General features: G+C 40.5%; 1 protein-coding gene across 1 annotated transcript in view; it reads left to right on the plus strand.

Moving 5' to 3' along the window:
• Positions 1-596: 596 nt before the first annotated feature.
• T265_07909 (hypothetical protein) overlaps positions 597-21,205 on the plus strand; it is a gene marked incomplete at both ends in the record, with an annotated part of 106,220 nt that continues 85,611 nt past the window's right edge. Inside the window, one exon of the mRNA XM_009173569.1 lies at positions 597-889. Coding sequence (XP_009171833.1) covers positions 597-889 — 293 coding nt within the window. The remainder of the gene's footprint in view (positions 890-21,205) is intronic.

Below are 21,205 nucleotides of genomic sequence, written 5' to 3' on the forward strand. Positions count from 1 at the left end.
TGGATTCACAAACGAAGAAACAAGGAATTCCTCGGAGTCAAATCAATAAAGGTCACAACCGGGACTCGGAAGGACAAAGGTCACTCCAACATCGACTAGACTACTACGGCGAGGGATGCCAATTTCAATAGTCACGTGGGCGTCGGCGAATGAGGACACGGGATAAAAGAACAACCAATGGAATCACCCGACAGAATAACTAATCGTGGTCAAAGGTCATCCCCGGCTATTAGCATGTATATCAACACACACGTAACACTACTGAAAGCACAACCATTAACCCACCGCTACGCACAACTACGCACTGATGATGTCACCTCGATTGGTGATAAAACGTTTGCAACCAAATTGCCCAGCTCAGCGAACAAGCCAACGACCGTCAACCAGCGAAAGTAGAGTTACTAGGTTTGATTCAGATGCATACTCCTAAGTTCAAACTTTTATGCTTACTGACAGAATTAATTTCGCTGAAGAAAATAACGAATAAAACTCTGTAACTGGGGCTCTGTAGGACAATTTGTAGTGAGCTCAAAAGGTCAACAAATGCACTCATACATTCAATCAACTCCTGCAGAATTCAGTCCCAGAATTGATATATGAAGCGATATTTCCAGAAAGAAGCACAACACATTTTTACGCCACAGACAACAATGTTTCATCAGCAAATCACTGTAAATGCCATCCTTAGCTCTGTAAGTCGACTTGAGCAGGAGATTCCTGAGGCGGCTTGCACAACCGGTGTCTTTGAAATTAAACTCAAGTTAAAGATATCACCAGAGAATCGATCGAAAATGCAAAAGGGTTTAAATCAAGGACAGAAGGTACTGTTATTGGATCATTCTGAAGAATTGCACAAAAACATACTGAAAACTTCACCCATTAGGACGGGGTAAGTGGTGAAAATAAAAAGCGATCGTTTCTCCCTGTGCTAGCTTGTCCAATGTATTCGTTACAGCAGAACTCCGTTCGGCAGCTTCGCCCAACCAATCCCTGTAGTAATGCCGTCAAGGTAAACCAGTTCGGTTCCAAAAACCAAGAATTAGCCAAATTTCTGTCGCAACAAGCTGCATTCAGTACGGGAAGCATCAATAACACTTGTGTGGTCCTAGAACTGACAGAACTATTTATTCTCAGAAAAGTACTGTACCAGCGTCTCACATATGTAAGATGAATTTGGGGATTACAGCATGGATTTCTTTTTCACAGCGAACGAACGCTCAAATGAGACAAGGGTGCAAACGTAAGAAGGTGATTTTTCGTTAAAGTTTGAAGATCAACATAAAAGCTCTTAGTTCAAACTGTCACTCAGGCAATTTTTCAACATAATTGATCTCTTGCATGCATAATTTTCAAGAAGTATTCGGATGAACTGATGGTAATAACATGAACTAGAATGTTTTTGAAAAAAATGTTAGTTCAAGTTGATTATAACGAATTTCCAGAAAAAACGATAAATTGCGATAATTCCCTTATGGGTGAGTTAGAAAAATGGTTTTCCGGAAAATTTTCCTCCATATTTTCTAGTTGGGTACAAAAATTTGATGCGGCTATTTATAGATCAGCAGACATCCTGAATCCAGTCATCCATAAAATATGTACGTTTTGTCCTGGTGATAAACACAGGTGTTTTGAAAGACAGACCACCCCATGTCTGATCTAGTAAACACAGAAAACGCCTTCATAGACGCGCAGGCTGATCTCATTGTTTCATTAGCTACAATAATATCTTTTTGTTAAATTAGGTTTTTTGATTGTTTTGTAAATTATACGGGATTTAGTGCATGGCCAATGTTAGCCAAATGCCACATTCCAATGTTTCTCATTGTCTTCTTTTTATTCCGAAGACACCATAAATCATATCCCCGAACTGGATCACCAAGTTTTTCAGTCTAAATGAAATCAACAGCTGATTGGTAAGTCAAAGCTGTATGTGCAGAAGCTCTTCCTAAGCGACACTCCGATTTTGAGCCTCAAACAAACGACCCACTCACGCTAACATTGAAGACTGAGCCCCAGCTTGTCTAGGACACTAATACACCTTCATGCTGAAACGCAGGGGGGTACAGGGGGATACATAGAGCAGATTTACCGTTTTTGGGTTTGAAAGCTAATCTTATTCACCATGTCTGTCATGTGACCTCCAGTTGTAACTGTAGCAGTACTGAACGTTCGTAAGGCTGACGCATGCTACAACAGACACCAATGGCTGTGAAGTAAACTGCAATTAGATGTATTAATCCATCACAGGGAATATGAGAATATCAAAATATAGATTGATTCCAGATTTGGATTAAAAATACTATTCTCACTGACACTGCATACTACCTACCCCGAAGTTGCGTTGCAACTTCACAGACAGCCGTTGGATCAGTGAAGATCATTATAACACAACAGGTTACACGACTCTATAATATGTCAGAAAAAGTGCATCGGATGCCGGGAGCTGCAATGTCCTGACCATAGCAAATGGCGGAGTGTGCATAAGGGAACATAGTTGGGCAAACATGCGGTGGTTCACAATATATTTGAGTACAGTCGTATAATGACACAAAAAGTAAACAAGCCCTCATGCACCGAACCCCACATTTACCTTAGAATAGAGTAGTTTTCAAAGGTACACAAATCCAGGGAGAAATGAGGTGATCGTGAAACGTTCATGAGAAGCCGTAGTCCAAAGAAGATGGCTCGTGTTCCCATCCTGGACAAGAATTCGCTCATGTTCACTGTATAATCCCAGCTGTCAGCTAAATTCAGATATGGTGGGCAAAAAAGGTTCAGTGTCGGCAGACCGACTGCATTTTTCTTGATTGGCCAACGAAACATCAACGTCGTTTTTAAAGTTTGTACAATTCTCCGGAGAATTTACTGTGAGAGCTACTGTGAACAGGAACTGACGCAGGCAAGCGTAACTAGACTACATTTGTTGTCATCAGCAGCTTGGCTTATCAGGCGTGTCATTATGGTCAGTTAAACCGCTTTTCACTTTTACATGTACCATTTGAAAACACCTAAAAATTCGTTACTAGACCTTTCAGTAATTTTGTCTGGTCATTTCAAGAAGTACATGATGATTTGGCGGGAGAATCCAGTAGGGATATATTATGGTCAACCTTGAAGAGGAAATCTCTTTCGTCTTAGGATTGGCAGCTCATAAAGTCAATAAACCATGATAAACTTTGAAACCGTCGTGCAAACGCATTTTACTGTGATTGGAATATGACCACTTTGACTGTGCGATGGAAAATTCTGAGCAGGGTATTACTGTGCATCTGGAACTAAAGCATAAGTAACGCACTGGAATACCGATGTGATTTCGCTACTGGGTTCCTCAAGGAAGGCAAGTTGAGGTCAAAATACAGCAGTCGTTCAAAGATCGCGCATTCAGAGAGTAAAAGTCCGAGTACCAATGAAGAGGCTTTGTAAAGTGCCAGTTTCTAATTTAAGAGAACAAAAACTTCAGCAGAACTCAGATACTAATCTAAAATATTTCTCCATATTGAGGAACAATGTTTTTACGTATTCATGAACAAGGAGCTTTTTCACTTTATGGCTTACATGCAAGTGTTTTGCGAAAAAATGGCAATCTCAAATTTTTAGTCTACTGGTAAACTGACTTCAAGATGTACCATATTTGTCCCAAGCGTTGCAAAAAACGAAATAAACCCGGTGCAAAACGGATTTTGTTCTAGTCTAGCATAATCACTACATTGTTCCTCTAACAACAAGCACTAGTACAGATAATCTGGCTACCAAATCTCGAGAACGTTATAAACATCAGTTAGTAGCGATTCCTTGCAGGGGCTCTACTAAAACACATGATCCTATTTTGACTGAATTAACACCAGATGTTGGGGTGCACCTAAGCAAATTAGCCTAACCTCATCCCGAATATGAACTTTTCTCCAAAACCTTTGTATGTCGAAGAAACTCAGTTGTTTAAAAAGGTTATATTTTTCTGAATGCATGCTCAAACCAAAAACCACTGGAATTTGTCTTACTTCTATTGGAAGATGTTTTAATTTGACGTTCCAACCGCGATAACTAAGTAGATTGTGGACTTGATTTCGGATGGGTTTGACGGTTTCCAGTCGAGGAGTTGCTAAATAAATATATGAATAATAACTATGTAGGGTTTGTGCGTGAAGCAGCTAGCCGCATGTTAGCCGTGCACATGAACTAGATCCGGTTTTCCTGTACTGTGAAAAAATTGCCAGCGTCATATGGAAACTTCAACTAAGATTTTAAGGCTTCCTCTTAATTCAGAATGGGGTTTGATGGTTGGCGTTATAATTATCGGCTCACAGTAAACATCTGTATCCACAAACTATGGGCCAACCTCCAGACGACGGCTACGGAAAGTCTGTTACTCTTCGCCATCTTTATTGGAGAAACTTGCTCCCAGTAAAACAGGATTTGAATGCCTTTAGAAAGATATAGAGCCAGAAAACTAGATCTACGGGCATAAGTACTTTGCAGTTGGTGACAGTATTTGACAGTAGTTTAAATAACCGAATTATGACGGAAACGATCTTACTCTCCCAATTTTTATCTACCGTTTTCGAAACAATCACATATATTTTAGAGAAAATCCACCCGTAGGGTTTTGTTCTTTCTAAGAGAAATTGGAGCAGCTTCCAAGAGCACAATCCATACAAATTAACTTGGTGGTCGTGCTCAAAGGTCCAATAGAGGGAGATGGAGACGGCCATTTAGTGTGAAACTAACTAAAAACTGAAGCTAAAACGAAAATTAACTGAACTAACTCAATTTTAACGAATTAGTAACGGGTCGCTGGACCAATATTTGAAAAAAAGCCGTTCCATCTGGATACAGCTGCCGTGGGAACTTTAACAAACTGCATGTTTTCTCTCAGAAATACCACCAGCTTAAATGCAACAATACATGTCAGGAAAGCTACCAGCCTGAAAATATGTAATCTGTGATTCATTTTGTGCACAGGGAATAGACTTCAATTGCATTTGTTGCAACCATATCTACCCAAACAGTGTTGCTAATACTGAATAGCGTTTCTCCATCGTGTACAAAAAACAAAACAAAAAAGTATTTTCCTAATCCGCAACAAATTTTTGTTACTAATTAAAAATCCACATTCAAACAAATTTTCTTTGGAACCTGGTAGAACGAAACATATTCGTCTGAGACATTTGTTGACTGACTTTGCAGCCAATTAAACATTCTGTTTACACAGCAATGCAGGTTAACTGACAAAAGTACTTCGTATTTTCATTCCATTACATTGCTTAATATGAACTCACATAGCAAATCATCGCTGATAGGAGACTCACAGCAATTCAGTTTATTAGGTTTTATAATAGATTCAAAAGCTCTTCGGTGGCTCTTCGAGAAAACAGTTTATTCTGTCCTATGTACCCTAAGCATCAACTTTCATATCCACTGTTTAACGTTAGTCCAAATCGGGCTATAAAACACTAAGTGAGTACGCATGTGTGTATGTACAGTGCTAGCACGCACACCTCTGTGAGCCCTCAAGCACAGGCCCAAACCTTCCCGGTACAAATGTTTTCTAATTTTAGGAAAATTTACCCACATGCAAAAAAATTGGTGTTACGGGAGACATCTAGAGCCCAAATGAATCTCTCGTTTATGCTGTTTTCATCAATTGAATGTGCAACACCATTTCGAGTCACGTTTAAGCCGGTACTACATTTAATATATCGCGATACATATGTAGACGTAATGCATTGCTCATACGTTTGCTGAAGATTCATCGACAGCACTTCTTGGAGCTCACTGTGCGGGTGCACTCTCGAGTTTTCGCCAACATCATCTACTTGAACCCAAATTGCACGGAATAGGTGGAATACTCTTAGTTCAAACCAGTCTGGTTTTGCTGGAGGCACATAGAACCCAGCTGAATCTCTTATTCGCTTTTCGTGAAGTTTTCTCATCGATAATTAATTGATACATGTCGAGTAGTTTGTTAGAAGCTTTGAGACTTCCAGAACTTGGCCTGTTTGACTCAACTTTTCTTTCAAAATCATTAGCGGTAATAGGCCAGTTATATTCTCCAGTTGTTTCTGGATGACAGACAAATAAACAGCGCTGACATTGAGCATGATTTATTTTTAAAAATTCCAGATCTTGTAACAATCTTCTTTATTTATGTTTCAGTCAAAACTAGCCAACAAGGAGGGAAATCAATCAAATCTGGATGGATGGCTATCCATTTTTACATGGCACCATAGATTCACATGGGATCTCGCTCTGTAAAAATGGGATAGTTGGCTTGTCTAATGGTAACTTTGTTGACAGTGTCACACACAGTTTCAGCATACCTGGCACCCACAAATATTTTTTGAATATTTGGTCACTATAGTCAATTAAGGGCACGGTTTACGAGCCAGATCAAATAGATCTAGGTTGACGTTGTACGACATTCAGGTGAGTTGCATCTCCCGAATATTTGCAAACAAGTAACACCCATTTTTGGGGAATTTATGGATGGTCTGATGTCTTCATCCAGCATGCAAATATTCCAAGAAAAATGTCGGCCATTTCCAACCTGGAAACTGGATTTCTTCTGTCGTCAAAATAATGCTTAAGGAACACCGTTTAATTTGATATCGGAATAGCTGATTTGTTGACACACCTTCTTGACGAATCAGGCAAATCGGGGCAAACTGGGATTTCATGCAAGGGCTAGTTCATGTTTTCAAATGCAGTCACGAATGGGTGACGTGAAGTTTTTCGGTATTTTGTGTGCTCAGCAGCGCGTACGAATATATCAACCGTTACTGGAGCAACCAAAATTGAAACAATTGCTTGAAAAAGGAGAAAAGTTTTCCTTCGCTGAGATATGACAATTAAACCATTCCCCGTATTTTGTACGTGAATTTATTTAATTCTGTATAACCTTTATGACCCTTTACGCCCTATTTAACGAGGATTTTACCTTTCAAGGCAAGGCTTAAATCTCATTCAACAAAGAAGAGTTTATTTTCGCTTTCACTGCATTTTCTAGATGTCTTCTTTTTCACGCTTTCCCCACGATGTGACTCACACTTTCCGTTTAGACCTTCAATCAAGAAAACTAAATTTCCCGCAGAGATTATTCTGTCCGCAATTCCCTAGACAGAAATCCAGTTATTTCTATTGGAAACCCAATAAGAAGGACCGCCAACGTCCAATTTAATTGATTTTGGTATTTTTTCCTCTTTTTGCTGGTAGCATGATGCCTGTTTACTCCCTTAGATCATATTGAATCCATCTTCTCCTCTTGACGCGCATGGTCCAGCTTCCCATTCTAACAGGTTAAGCGTGTTATGTTAATGGTGTTTTTAAGTATTCTATCTCGAATGTGTAAGAGTTAGAGGTAGAGAAATCAGATATTCGCCTACACCAGCTAAAGTTACCGCAGCTAATAAACTTTGGGAATGTGGTCGCGATTAAATTTAAAGCCCCCCCCCCCTGATTACGGGGGTATTCACCGGCTCTACGAAATATGCGCTGAAGTAGTTGCCCGTCAGTTAAGGATTCGGATGCAACCGTCGGTACTTGTTGCGTGCGTAGTAACAAAGGCCTTATTGTGAAGTCAAAATGTACCAGCAAAACCACTGATGGGGACAAGAAGGGGAACTTTGAAAGCCTATTGGTGAACTTTTTCTGTCTCTCTGGTGAATAGAAATGAATAGCGGTTTCTAAATTTAAACACGCATATATAATTTTCATCTAGATGAGTGCAAGGAGTGAACCGGCGCAATGAAGAGGGGTGGGAATGTGATCAACAGTTGATGTTATACCTAAAACAACCGCCCACGCACTGAAGATGAATAATTTTGGTGACACTTTCGCAGTTAACTGTCACACTCGATTAATCTGTTGACAAGCGACGTGACATACAAGTAAACGACAACGACAAAAAGTGCTTCACAAGTCTCTTACGCAAAATCTGCGTAACATGCATGATCTTGAATAGGTGACGTCGGTATGATCCAAGGAGGCAATACTAAGACTAACTTTAAGCATACGGAATCTGTGACAATGCAATCTTAACAAACATCCGGTGAACGTTTTGGTCAAACATAATGAAGTTTATTACCATAACATATGAGTGTACCTTCTTAATTCGCACGGACTCGGGCACATTAGAAAGACCATAGTTAATCATTGGAAACGCATAAACTTCTTATGCATGTATCATTAGATCAGAATCAAAACTACACAGCCGCTGGCTTGGGCACCGAACGAGACCGATAAATTTCTTGCGGCCAAATTAATAACCAGCAAAACCGGGGAGGCTCCAAATCGCAGGCTGCGTTGAAGGTTGTTAGAAGAAGAAATTCTGCGCTTTCTGTTGATTAGCCCTAGTATATCAATCTATCTGATGGCGGAGAAATACAGAATTCTGTGGATTTCCTTCAGATGTGATAAGGATATATTCCAGCTAACGAACATCACAGATAAGAAGGCGGAATTTAGGTGACCTTCTGTTAAGTGCGTTAAAAACTGCTACCCAATGAAACAATCAAATATATGACCTTCCTAAATTGAACTGAATGCAATGTATAGTAAATGTTCCCTTTCCGTAAAAATAGTCTCAACTTACTAACCTGCTTACTGGACTGAATAGTTGTTACATGGAGCGATAACGCTGTTGCAAAGCGTTTGTAATTGAAGCGTAACCTGACCGTTTATACTGCGTATCTTTAGGCCATCGGGCACTCTGCGACAAATTCGTAGGCAACGGTTTGTGTGTGTATATCAGAAAGGTCCCTTCTAAAAACAGATAATGTCCAGATGGTGAGTTGCAATGGGTAATTTGAGTAAAACGAATGCACTTGAAACTTCTACCTAGTGCCCGGAAGTCTAGCTCGCTATAAATGTTTTCTTAGTTTCCATAGGGCGGAGGCGAGTGCGGAAAGAAAAACTTAGATGACAGCAAATAGCGCACACTGTTTTTTGGGTTCTTAAGTAAGTTTGTTCAATGACGTTTGACAAAAAATTTACCACTGTTATCACCACACCAACAGTGACTGAAAGTCACTTGAGATTCCTACTCGATTTTGGTGCATGCGGAACGGAATTATAGGTACGAGAAGACTGTAAAGGAGCCTAGTGTCAATCTGTATTGTTATACCACATCAATCCAAGGCTCGATTAACAACAAGAAATTACGTAGTCTTCAAGACCAATGACCTTTACCCATCAGCTGTAAGCTTGAACTTGTTTCAAGCAATCGGTCAACTCAGTATTAAAGTAAGCCACACAGATCGCGTTCTCAATTTTGTCCCCAAGAGACTTACAGGCCCGTAAGTAGATCACACATAGTACTGGATTATACGTCATGCATCCGTAAATTGTGTCTTAGCAGGAAACTCATCCTAAACGCAACCAGATCGCTCCTATAAAATCCATCGACTGAATCACTGTGAATACGCCGCCACGTGTGTCAGCTGGAATAATTTTGCGATATCGAGGTGTTTTTTCCACGACTCTTACTGAATTCAACATGACATCATAATAATTCCCCCATTCATTTGCTTTTTCCGTCCATGTGCTTCTTTTCCCTAATCGTCTCGCCCATCCGTGCCTGATATTCGCTGTGCATCATAGGCCGCTCCATCCGATACCGGTCTGTTAGCATGTGTATTTGTGTGAGTGTACGCAAACGACCTACTTACCCATGCGTGTTCACGCCCCATTTGCTGAGCATGCCCTGACTTTTTCCGCCTTGAATTCCATGTAATGTCACCGCTGACACGGCCGCAGTCCACGCCATCGAGCTAACATACCACATGCTTTTGTCTGGTTTGCGAAGTTTCATAGTGCAGGTCTGTAACTGAATTTCCCAGCTCTTTTACGCCAAAAACTTGGACAGCTGAGAGTTATTATGTAATCCCGCTCACTTCTGTACATATGGTGCTGTAGGCTTTTGAACCCGATTCTTTCTTTTGATATTCGGGATTGTCGAACCTACGCTTGACTCATAGTTCTGTACTGCAAACCTCAAAAACTCAACTCATAAGACTGGAAAAACTCTGAAAAGTCTGTTATCAGTTTATCCCTTCTTTAGACCTAGCAGGTAGTGTACTTATTGAGTTTTCATTGGTTTAACTTCCTAACAAAGCACTGAACTGAATGAGAGGTTTTGCAAGTTCACCAAAATTAATGGCACGCTATAACGATTATAATTTCGTTCCGAGAATGAATCGTCTGGGTATAATGTCATACGCGCTAGAGTCCCTTTGATCTTTCTAAGCTTAGACAGAATGTAGAAAGCAAACAGAACCAAAACTCCCCAAAGTAACATGTTCGCATCCGTATACCAATGAAAATTGACAATCATTATTCACAACCTTTTGTGTTGGCGCACCAACCGCTATACTGCCGTCGACCGCATGCGTTGCACAAAATTTTCCAGCTGATAACAATCGCAGGTAAGCACTTAACCCTTTAACCAACGTTCTACACACAGAGCACACCTCCGAAATCAAATAAAAAAGGAAACAAGGCCCCATTTTCGGGTGCATATTTTATTTGCTGCATGTCGCCGGTATTTCTGAGAACATTAATCGGGTATTTGTTTGATTGCAGTAACCACGTCGGGATTCAAAAGAACAAGATGGATGGACCTGTAAGTCTTCTAGGGAGCACATAAAGCAACCATCAAGGCGAACTTGTGTGCGCCTCAACGACCGCATGAGACGAGGTCACTATAAGAAGTGAGAATGAAAGCAAACGGAGTTCGGTCTTTTATGGGTTGGCTGGATAAACACAATTGTCCGGTTGTCAGATGCAGATGGTTTTTACACGACAGAAATGTTTCATCATGAAATACTAATCCACGAAATGTGTGTACCCACTTTGTACAAATAGTATCGCTTCATCCGCTGGCATTATACTTTGGATTTCACACTTCCAAACCTAACATTGAGTATTTGCCAACCCAAAGGATGCATAGGTAGCGAATGAACCAAGATAATTTTGCCCATTCTAACAATGATGCAATTGACTCATTAGTGCTTTACAGTTGAAATTTGAGCAGCGTTTCTTAACTCTTACAGAGTAAGTGAAAATTATCAATGATTCTGATCAAACAGGGATAGATGTTTTAAAGGTTTTGAAAGATCCAATTGATTTTCGGGTACCAATTTCACACGTGCTGGTTAACAGTGTTACACAAATGCACTATTACTAAGACGAACATACCCACATTATTGTTTCAAATGTCCACGATATTTTGCCTGTGCCGTGCATTTCCCCGACTGAGTTAATTGTTCGTTGCTAAAACGTTTGCATTAGGTTCCCTGAGACCTGAATCAATTTTGGGCGACTCCCGGTTTATTTTGCATCAAAAGACTTTTTTTAGTTTGTGTGACTCTTTCAGTCATCACGACAAATGAGTTTTTTAGACAGACACACCATATTTTGCAAGCATTTTGCTCTGTGCACCAAAGTGATCTGGTGCGCTTATTTTACAAATTAGACAATTGTTTCCTCTCATCAAGAAGTCGTAGTGACTTCAGCAATTATTTTTATCGTGATCTGAATAAAAATGGTCAATTTTCAGAGATTTTGCGTCATCAGTCTATGGTGAAAAGCCGGTCGCCAAAAACAGCCATTACGCTCTTGCAGGAACCGTCATGTATGCCCACCAAAAAAGTTTGATGGCTTCGTCAGCCAACCTCTAGCAGCTGATCAGCAGTAAGAGTAAGTCATAAGTAAACAACATATTCGATAACCAAACATGGATGTTGTCCGCATTTCTTTAATCGCGGCAAGTAACTGTTAATATATTTTCCATAAGCAGGAAGAAAGTATAGGGACTTTTAAGTCAAGCACATGGGTCTGTTTTGGATAAACCATAGCTAGTTCACTTAAAGGTTGATAACCAAAGGTTGATAACTGAGTTTTCCATCTCCCGAACAGGAGTGGCTAACTGTTTTACAGCTTTGAGCGCTAGTACAATTTTCACGATATTTGATGTGGCCTGAGGTTAAAAATCTCAAAAGCTATCTAGAGAGGCGAATCACTAGGGAACTTGTGTAACCAGAATTGATTTTTGTCACTCAGTAACTCCACACGGCTCGGTGATAATTTATCCGAATTCAAACGATTATATTTCGCTCAATATTCATAATATATATATAAGAAGGCAGTAGATGACGCAATCAAATCCTTTGATTTGGTGACAGTTTACGCTGTCGAGTTTCTCGCTCAAAGCCTCCGATTTACATCCATAATTAATTTGATTAATGTTCGTACGCCAAGCCCTGTAAGATCACGTAGTGCTCAATCTGACATAAAATTACCTCTTCCTGGGACACCCCACGTAAATTTTCAGACAAATGTCCAGCAACAGCCTACAACTGGGAAATCACATCAATATTTATCGAGCATGCTCTTGTTGAGCCATTTGTCTAAACTGAATTCCGTCCTGTAAATTCTCTGACAAATGTATGGACAAGGAAGGAGTTAGAATAGCGCCTATCTCCTAGTTTGTGCTCACTGTATGAAACATAAAGCTCTGTATGTCAACTTCATTTATACCGAGTTATCAGCAGCGCGGATTCCACACCTCCCCGCAGAGATCCGATTCCGCGAACACCTAACTAGTAGTTGAACATCAACTGCTTGTTCAGAAACTGCTAAACAGCGATCATTAACCTGCACTAAGACGACAAGTAGCGACACTCATTCAACAATTAGAGGGGTCCTAGAATTAAACAAGCAACCCGGGGGTTGTGAACCCTAATTTTCCTGCAGATTCTCGAATGCCCCCTTCTGATGACTGCCGGTAAGTATTTAACAGCTTCACATGGCTTTTAAGCCTTTCGGAAAGCACTTACAGATAGTCTCGTCAACCATCTTCAGAGTAAGCAGGCAAGTCCCCTTCAAAATCCGACTGCAAAGGATTGCCAAGTGAAGGGTGAATGAATTTCACAGATAGAACTCCACTGTTGATCCCATCAGAAGGAGTTGATAAGGCAAGTTTGGCGCAAGTTAGGACGTGATTTTCGGAGCCAACGTAAGTGCCAGTGACATAATATTAGGTCAAACAGCTGCAGAGGCTACACAGCGCTTGTTACAGATAACTATAGCACAAGGTCCATAATGGGCCACCGATATCTGAATTTGTTATATCAGTTTTACTGTGGAGTGCCCGCACATACATTAATACCGATGTGTCCTTCACATATTCATAGTACATTAAACGACACAGAATCCGTTCACTTCCCTGGATGGGCGGTCACGCTAACATGAAATGATATGCAGGCTTAGACTCGGTGCTCAGCGCATTAAAGTCAGCAACGATTGACACTAAGTTGTATCACATCCCTCTGCACATTTGAGCTGCTCACCGTTCGATTTTGGTCTTCGAAGACAGTCAATGTAAGGTGTGCCTTCTAGTTTTTTTTTGGATCAAAATGCCTAGTCTTGCCGCAATCACATTATTAAACAAGGCGGCTGATAAAACACTATCGGCATGTTTGATCATTAAAATACAATTTCTTAGGAGCTAAAAATGAATTTATTTTGTTCGAAAATCAATAGTGAGGAATTGTGACAGGAAACACACCACGGGGCACGCATAGTTCCTTTGTTTTCTATGTCACATAATGCGACCGAATTTAATAAACCTGTCCTCCCACTCAAAAACGAGGAACTTGCATTTTTATTCTTTGTTCTGTAAAATCCGCGCCCTACTCAAAGATGTGCCCGTAACCACAAAGCATCTTTTCATTGACTTGTTGATAAAATTCCATCCTAGTGGGAAACACTGCAGTTTTATTCTCGGGAGCAATTATGGCAAAAACTCCACTCCGAGAAGGAACCCGGCCAGAAATTCACCATGATAATGTTAAGAGAAGCGGTGAATTTATCAAAAGACGCGTGGACTAACAGAAACCTATTGTTTTCTTTTTACGGCTTAAGCAAAATCGGTTTCTTTAGGCACTTCGTTTGAGACTATATACTGTGACCAAGCAAACAAATCTCTTCACATCTGATTTTGCAAAGTGCTCATACTGAAACATTTCAGTCTTATTGGAAAAATAAAACATGATGTCCTTGTAGTGAAGAGTGAGTTTTTCCACGAACACCGCAGATAAGTTGGCACTAATATGTCTGTTGCTGAGAAACAAGCAGCGAGCATTAAACATCCAGAATTCAACCAATGGTTTATCCAATCGGAGATTATCCTTAGAATGTGGCTATCAAGATAGATGCAGAGAAAACCCTCATATTTGCTTGGCGATCTGAGTCAGATTACTTATCCATGTCATAATAGTGAATCATCCAGCAGGTGAAAGCATTGTTGGTTTCACTTTTGTTGGATCACCCGGATTAACTTGCTGAAATAGCTTCAAATTTTGTGCTCCGTAGAACAAGCTGTGCGGCTGAATAATCCAAAAGAATTTTCAGGATTTGACATTTTCAGAATTGAAAACTTTCCACCTTTGTTTATACTTGGTTTGTTTTGCTGATGTGTGTTAGCAGTTATAAGCAGTTATAGCCCGGTTGACATTTGTACACCAAGTTAATACAATGATAAATGATTGGGCTAGCAACATACTTGACATATTCTTTCCTCGGAAAATACAGGACAGTGTTTTCAACACTTTGGGGCAGGAAGTTGGTTAGTTGCAAACAATTTTTAGCTTTTGGTGGGGGAGCTTACTGCCAGATCACGTTCAGTTGCCACACGGCCGGAAAGACCAAAATATTTTTCAATCATGCATCAGGGCGTTATTGAAAACCTTTCGGTGGGATCATTTAGGACTAGAGAATAGGATTGTATGATTCGAACTATAGCCACAATCACCGTTGAATGAGTGTAATTGGATCCAATGTTGATTTTACCCTCGAGGACCCAAAATACAATTAGGTTGTAGCTGTCAAATCAAGGATTTTCACTTGAATACCCTGGGTCGAACTTCAGTACGCGCTTATGACTTCGCAACACCCGCAAAAGCTTTGCTTCTTAAGCTGGATGTAGAAGTATTGTTTCCAACTCTGCCCATCGTTTTCTGCTTGTCGTTCTTATGTGACGAAAATGAATATACCTGTTCTAACTTACACGAGATCTAAGAAAGTTTTACGCTGCCGTATGCGTTCGAACAAGCCTAATGTTGTCCGTGCCGTGTGCCCTAGACAGGATAATCCCCATGACGTCGTGTTCGCCCATCAACAGCTACATACTCCACAGTTATCACCTAATGTTTAACGGACTAAAAAGAATTTAACTCCCTCATAAACTTTTTCATTATTCATACACTTATCTCAGTTAAATGCCACCGGAGATTTTGAAAGTTCCATCCGCGCCTATCAACAGCAGTCCATCTCATGTCAAGAACCGTTTATTACGGTTGATCAAACGCGAAATGCAGAATGCACTGTATTCTAGCATTATGGTGATTGGAGCTTCAAATGACCTTGATGTAAATCCAGATCACATTTTTCTGGGTGTGAGGCGAGTCTGTTGCTTCTACTATATCATCATTTTTGCAGAAACACATACTACTTGGTTCTTTAGGATAGTAGGAGAGCCGTTCAAGAGGGTGTGTGGATTTAACAGTTACATCGATATTGAACACTTTCGGTTTGCTCGAAATCACAAACCCTACCGGTTGTTGTTGGCTAGCTAGTGAGGAAACCATCTATTAGAGACAAACAACACCATTTGCGTTTCATTGATCCAATCTCTCATAAAAAATTACCTGTACAGCATTTTTCGTCGTGTTTCTGCTAATGAGTGCCGCAGGTGGGAACCAAAACCGTAGTCCTATTATTAGACATAAAGCTCCGACTTGTGTGGTCCTAAAGGGCGACTTCAAAACCTGTCACAGAGTAATATAACCTACCGCCTGCCATCTGAAAGCTTCCCTAATATGTTTGAACTAAGACAATTGTCAAACAACGCAAAGTGATATATTACGATGCTTGAGGCCAAAATACGAATAGCTTGGGTATATTATTTTAGTTTTGGCAAAGTTAACTAGTCCCTTACTGAAGCTGATGAACCGACTTCCAGTTTTATTTAAGCACGAGCAAATCACTTACCGACGGTGATAATTTACTTCTGCAGTGTATGTACCTGCAGTTTAATCGAACACCATCCGCTAAAGAGAGCTTAGAGACTAACAGGAGAATTTCCTATCCGAATTGTCATCTAACAAATGCATTCATAATGGTTCTCTTCCCCCGTTCTCGATTGGGTCTACTGGGATGAATCTCAGCTTTCGTTGTTTACCTAAACTACAGGACACTCATGCACTACAAAAGAAGGATGCGAAAGCATGTTACCATATTAAAACTGGGTGGAGTACCTTCAGGCGTTTCCGTCACTTCATATTGTTCACTATGTCAGAAGTCTAGCCGATTTCTTTATTTTAATGACTAACAGATATCAGACAGCACAGGGAAGACAACGGAATCGTTTGATCAGGTATTGCATCTTTTTTAATGGGAGATTTTCACCATCCCTACTCGATTGGTTGTTAAATTTACCACATCTGGAAAGAACCATCCCACCTAAAAAAGACAATCATGTATATATATATATGCCAAAAACCTAAAAGTCATGCCTTCTAGCTAATTTGAGCTAGGCAAATATCACGTGCCCCTGTTATGGACTTTGTGAGTCTCACAGTTTGCTAAAAGCATGTGAAAACAAAGCAGGTGCATATGCAACCTTGGAAAACCAAATCATAATTATCCCTTACTAACTCAACAATCATAAAGTATGGACGACTGCAGAACATTTTTGAAGGCTTTTCTCTGTTTGCCATAGGATGTGCACTCAGAAGAGTACCAATTATGAAGAAAGTACTGCTAAGCTGATCGGTACCCTTAAAACCCGAAACTCCAAATTTTTGAACCATTTTTCTAGCGTGGTAAGGATATATCAGAAGATAGATTCTTCGACTGCTATTTATAGTTACATACCAGGAAGGCCGAAACTATCCGGTTCTAAGTGAGAATCTTATTTCAACCCTGAGGCTGTTATGTTTTTCACCTGAGCAAAGCACTATCCATTAGTTATTTGATCAGAAAATCACAATTCATTGTTGTTTTGCGTGTGAAAGAACACTCAAAACATGTTTGAAAGTTCCCAAAGCATTCACTGGAGCAACGAATGCAAAGTTCCTTTTTGCCGAAAAGTTTCATAGCTACTGGACACACTAATGTCATTCCACTAGGTGCCTCAAACACGGAAATAAATGAACGCACGCGAGGATAAATCACTTACGGTTGTGCGTGTCCACTGCGTAGCGTTTTCCCTGTTGGATTGTACAGTCCATGGGATTAAAATGTAACTTATTTTTTTCCTTCATCGTCGGTGGACCAGTATACGTTCACCGTTTATAAAGTAAATGCCGGAAGTAAATCGGGGTGCACATACAGGTATAAGGTCATCAGTGACAACCATTGAGAACGTCATTAGTTTTAAACACAGAAACTCTAAATTTTTTTTATTTAAGGTAGATGTAATGACGTTTAATTTGTGAGTTTAGCAATATAGGAAAATATTGTTCCCGCGCTCTGCAAAATGCACGCAGTGCCGGAACAATGTGGGAAACCTGGAGGAATTTGGAGATTTATTAATGGTAATTTTGATCATTTCAAAAGAACTGTTCGTTTAATAAGAACATGCAGGGTAGCGTTCACTGGAAAATCCAATATCTGCTTGTTGCAGCCCCTCCAGCACTTGTGTACAAGAGATAATCTGGGAAGGTCCAACAATGGTAAACAGGCCTGTGTTTGAAATATGTGAGTTCATGGCTCCGTCCTCCACAGAGTTTCACTTTCAGCCTTGTGAGAACAGCATTTCCGAGAAGATAGCTGTTCCTAGTCGTCAAACATTCTGCCACTACATTGGCAGCTGTCTCACATGCCCATTTCTAAGAGCGCAAAGACGACTCATGCGCATATGAACATCTGACAACTACCACTACTAACAACAGAAACTGCCATCTGCAGAGTTACCCAGCCTTGTGTCAATAATTATCTACTGCGCCATGTTAATTTCCTTCCTTTATAATACGCCATCTTTAGCCAAGTCTATTCCCAACGTTCATAATAAATTCATACAAATACGAGATTTCATGTATATTAAATAGTTCAGCTTAACCGTTCGTGTTCTTCCGGAAACCCTGTCCTATATACCGTTGCCTGTGGGATCATGAGTTCGAGCAATTTTGAAGAATCTTAGGGAGCTTTTTTCTCAGACAGCCGAATGAGACTGCGGAAGCAATCCCTGTGTTCTTATTTGCATCTTTCCTGAGCTCAAACACAGTGAAAACTGGAGCGCAGTCCATTCACATTGAACAGTTAAACCGTCCACGTTACGAGGTAGCATATTCTTACCATGAAGAAGACCAAGGATTACCTTGATTAATTCGCCGTGGTCCTAACTGCTGTCTGGTGTTATTACACAAACCACGCCTGCAGTGAACACAAGTACACTTGGCAAATCCTCCATTTCGTTGAGTTTAACCCATTTGTTACCATTCAATGAGTGTCATTTTGGTTCTCGTTTTCCTAACTGCAAGATTATACCAGTTTGTCTTCAAATTATCACAAGAGTGATAAAGCAAGTAAATTGTAGATATGACCGAAATTAGTCATACTGGTACTATATTTTGGTACTCTCTGGCGCCTAACAGTCCCGTCGGTTAAAAGGAATTTTCCGTAACATGTTCCGAACATTAGCGATTAAAAGCAGCAAAACGATTCCGCCCATTTTGTTGGACTAATAGATGTAAACTATGAAAACTCTCGATGTAAATACCCGACAATACTCGCCAGAGACAAATTGGATGGGTTTCAAGCCAGACTGGCTTTTATTAAGTATTCCGTCTCCAGAGCGGAATATCAAGTTTTGTTTCATCACATGCTTGACGACCAAACTAATTATCTAAATATGTCTTATTTTAGGTCAGTATTAATGCGAAATCAAGCAAGAAATATCATTATTTTACCATTAAACATACCTCGGTTATATTCTTATTGACCCCCCAGCACGATCCTAGTGTTGTTTGTCGAGTTGGGCAAACAGAAAATCCAGATAAATTCACATACCCGGCATTCACCATCAGGGGATGGTTTATTTTGTGATTTTACTGTGGCAAGGTCGCAACTTCAAGCTTGCAGGAGGATTCTTCAGTTTCGTCCTTGATACCGAATTTTCAATTGAGGGGGAGCTTTAAAACGTACAGTCACTCTGTGTCCACTCCCAGACTGTCAGGCTAAATGAAGACCAAACAAACCTACATCGACTATGAAAGTTATATTGGAACTTGGTGTAGTGAACTGTCTTTATTCCCGTCCGCTTCACAAGGCCTCACCCAGGTAAGGCAGTTTGGCTAGTGAAAAAATTTCACGATTCTAAACAGTTAATATTCCAGCTACTTTTTACACTGCAGACGAGAGGAATAGTGTGCTTGTGATGCAACATTTGCCTTTGTGTTCGCTTTCGTCTGGATGATGCGGGGGGGGGGGGGTTGAATGAAAAGAACCACAGAGCAACCTGAAATGTGTGACACAACATGTGAAATCTTGTGTCCTCTGTTACATTTTGAATTTTGAATCTTGTTCTATGTAACCTCCTGTTGCCAGTGGCATTTTCTCAGTTTTTGGTTCCATCAAATGTTTAAGGTTTACTGCATCCAATTTTGTCACCCGCGAAGTACTGAAACGTTTCCAACGCACTTCAGAATGGCATACTGACCTTGCTTCCAGGAGTAACTTGGCCTAAAATGATTGACTGTATGGCCGGAAAATGTGCAAAGGCGTTCAAGTGTTCAGTGAAGACCATTTAATTTTACCCGAGGATAAGTTTCAAAACTATTCGTAAGTGATAAGTGCTATCAATGGGATACAACACCCAATGCAACACAACTTTTCAACGAGAAATCTGCGACGAAACAATACAATGTGACATAACCTGCGTAACCGCAAGGTGAGTTTTGCGCCGCTTGATCAGTGAATGTTAATCGCGTGTTGAATCAGACACTCGTAGCTGAATGGAAGGATTTTAGCTTACTAGCTGGCAAGTCAAAGTTTCCAGGCGCAATGATAGTAGACTTCAACAAGACTCAAAAGTTTGAGTAAATTCTTCCTCAAATGCCAACTGCACACAGTACTCAGCAGTTGGAAAACAACAGAATTAGTACTGAGTCAATGGTATCAGCTTTATACTTGTAAGTCATTTTATGCATGCAAGCACTATCAGACATGATCGTTGTGCACTTTAAATACTTATCGTGCAGAATTTTCGTAGTGGATGGTCGATATGACAATTCAGATATCCTACTACGTATAAAGGCAGCATCCTAATCGGAAACACCTTGTTACGGTTTGGAATGCAAGATTCATTACTTTTCTCGGGTGAAAAATGTGTTCCATCTCTTATTCATCTTTGTTTTACATTCTTTCTCCGTAGCTGTATGGCTGTAAGGCACAGTCTTCCACTGGAGTTTGTTTCTCTCTATGATGATTGAGCCAATGGTGTTAATACAAATCCAAACCAGTGAACCGAACAATCTGACGCTCCTATGCTCCTCCGCGGTGACTAATATTGGGTGTATTGATTTGTCAATCTGCCTCCTGGTCTAGCCAAAAGGATCGCAATAGAGAAACCTCAAAAATTGCCGAAATTCCAGTCCGGCTTCGGAAAAATAGTTTGCTGGCCGCTGTTCATTTCTTTCGGTGGAGTGCGGCTGTCAACCAAACGGGAAATAGCCACAAGAAAGGAGTCACTCGCTAATGCATGAGCTGCCTCGAGTCTCCAAATGTGAGACGACACATCTGTATCGCCTCCTCGACCGTCATACGTCGTGTACGAAAATGTCTGACAAGAGTGCCATAAACCCCTCCGCTGGCTTCAGTGACCTTGCATGTTATCACAAACACCTACGCACAAGCCTCTTAACTGTGGCTGTCCGGTTGACAACCTAAAACATCTGACGCATAAAATCTAGAACATGCGACATGTCCGTATGCTCTTCCAGCTGATAATAGTGTATAATCAAGCAATGTGTCAGGGGATGTCGACTAGGGGTATGATAAGACATCTGGTGGATAGGACTATTTTGCAGCATTCCTCCGGCATGTATTGGTTCCTTAAGAGGTACGGGAGAGAGTTTACAGAACCAGTTATCCGGCTTCAAATTCCGGGTCTCATCTGGACGTGATTTTTTGATGAGACAATTATATACCT

This window comes from Opisthorchis viverrini, assembly GCF_000715545.1.
Source record: "Opisthorchis viverrini unplaced genomic scaffold opera_v5_195, whole genome shotgun sequence".
Taxonomy (NCBI): domain Eukaryota; kingdom Metazoa; phylum Platyhelminthes; class Trematoda; order Opisthorchiida; family Opisthorchiidae; genus Opisthorchis; species Opisthorchis viverrini.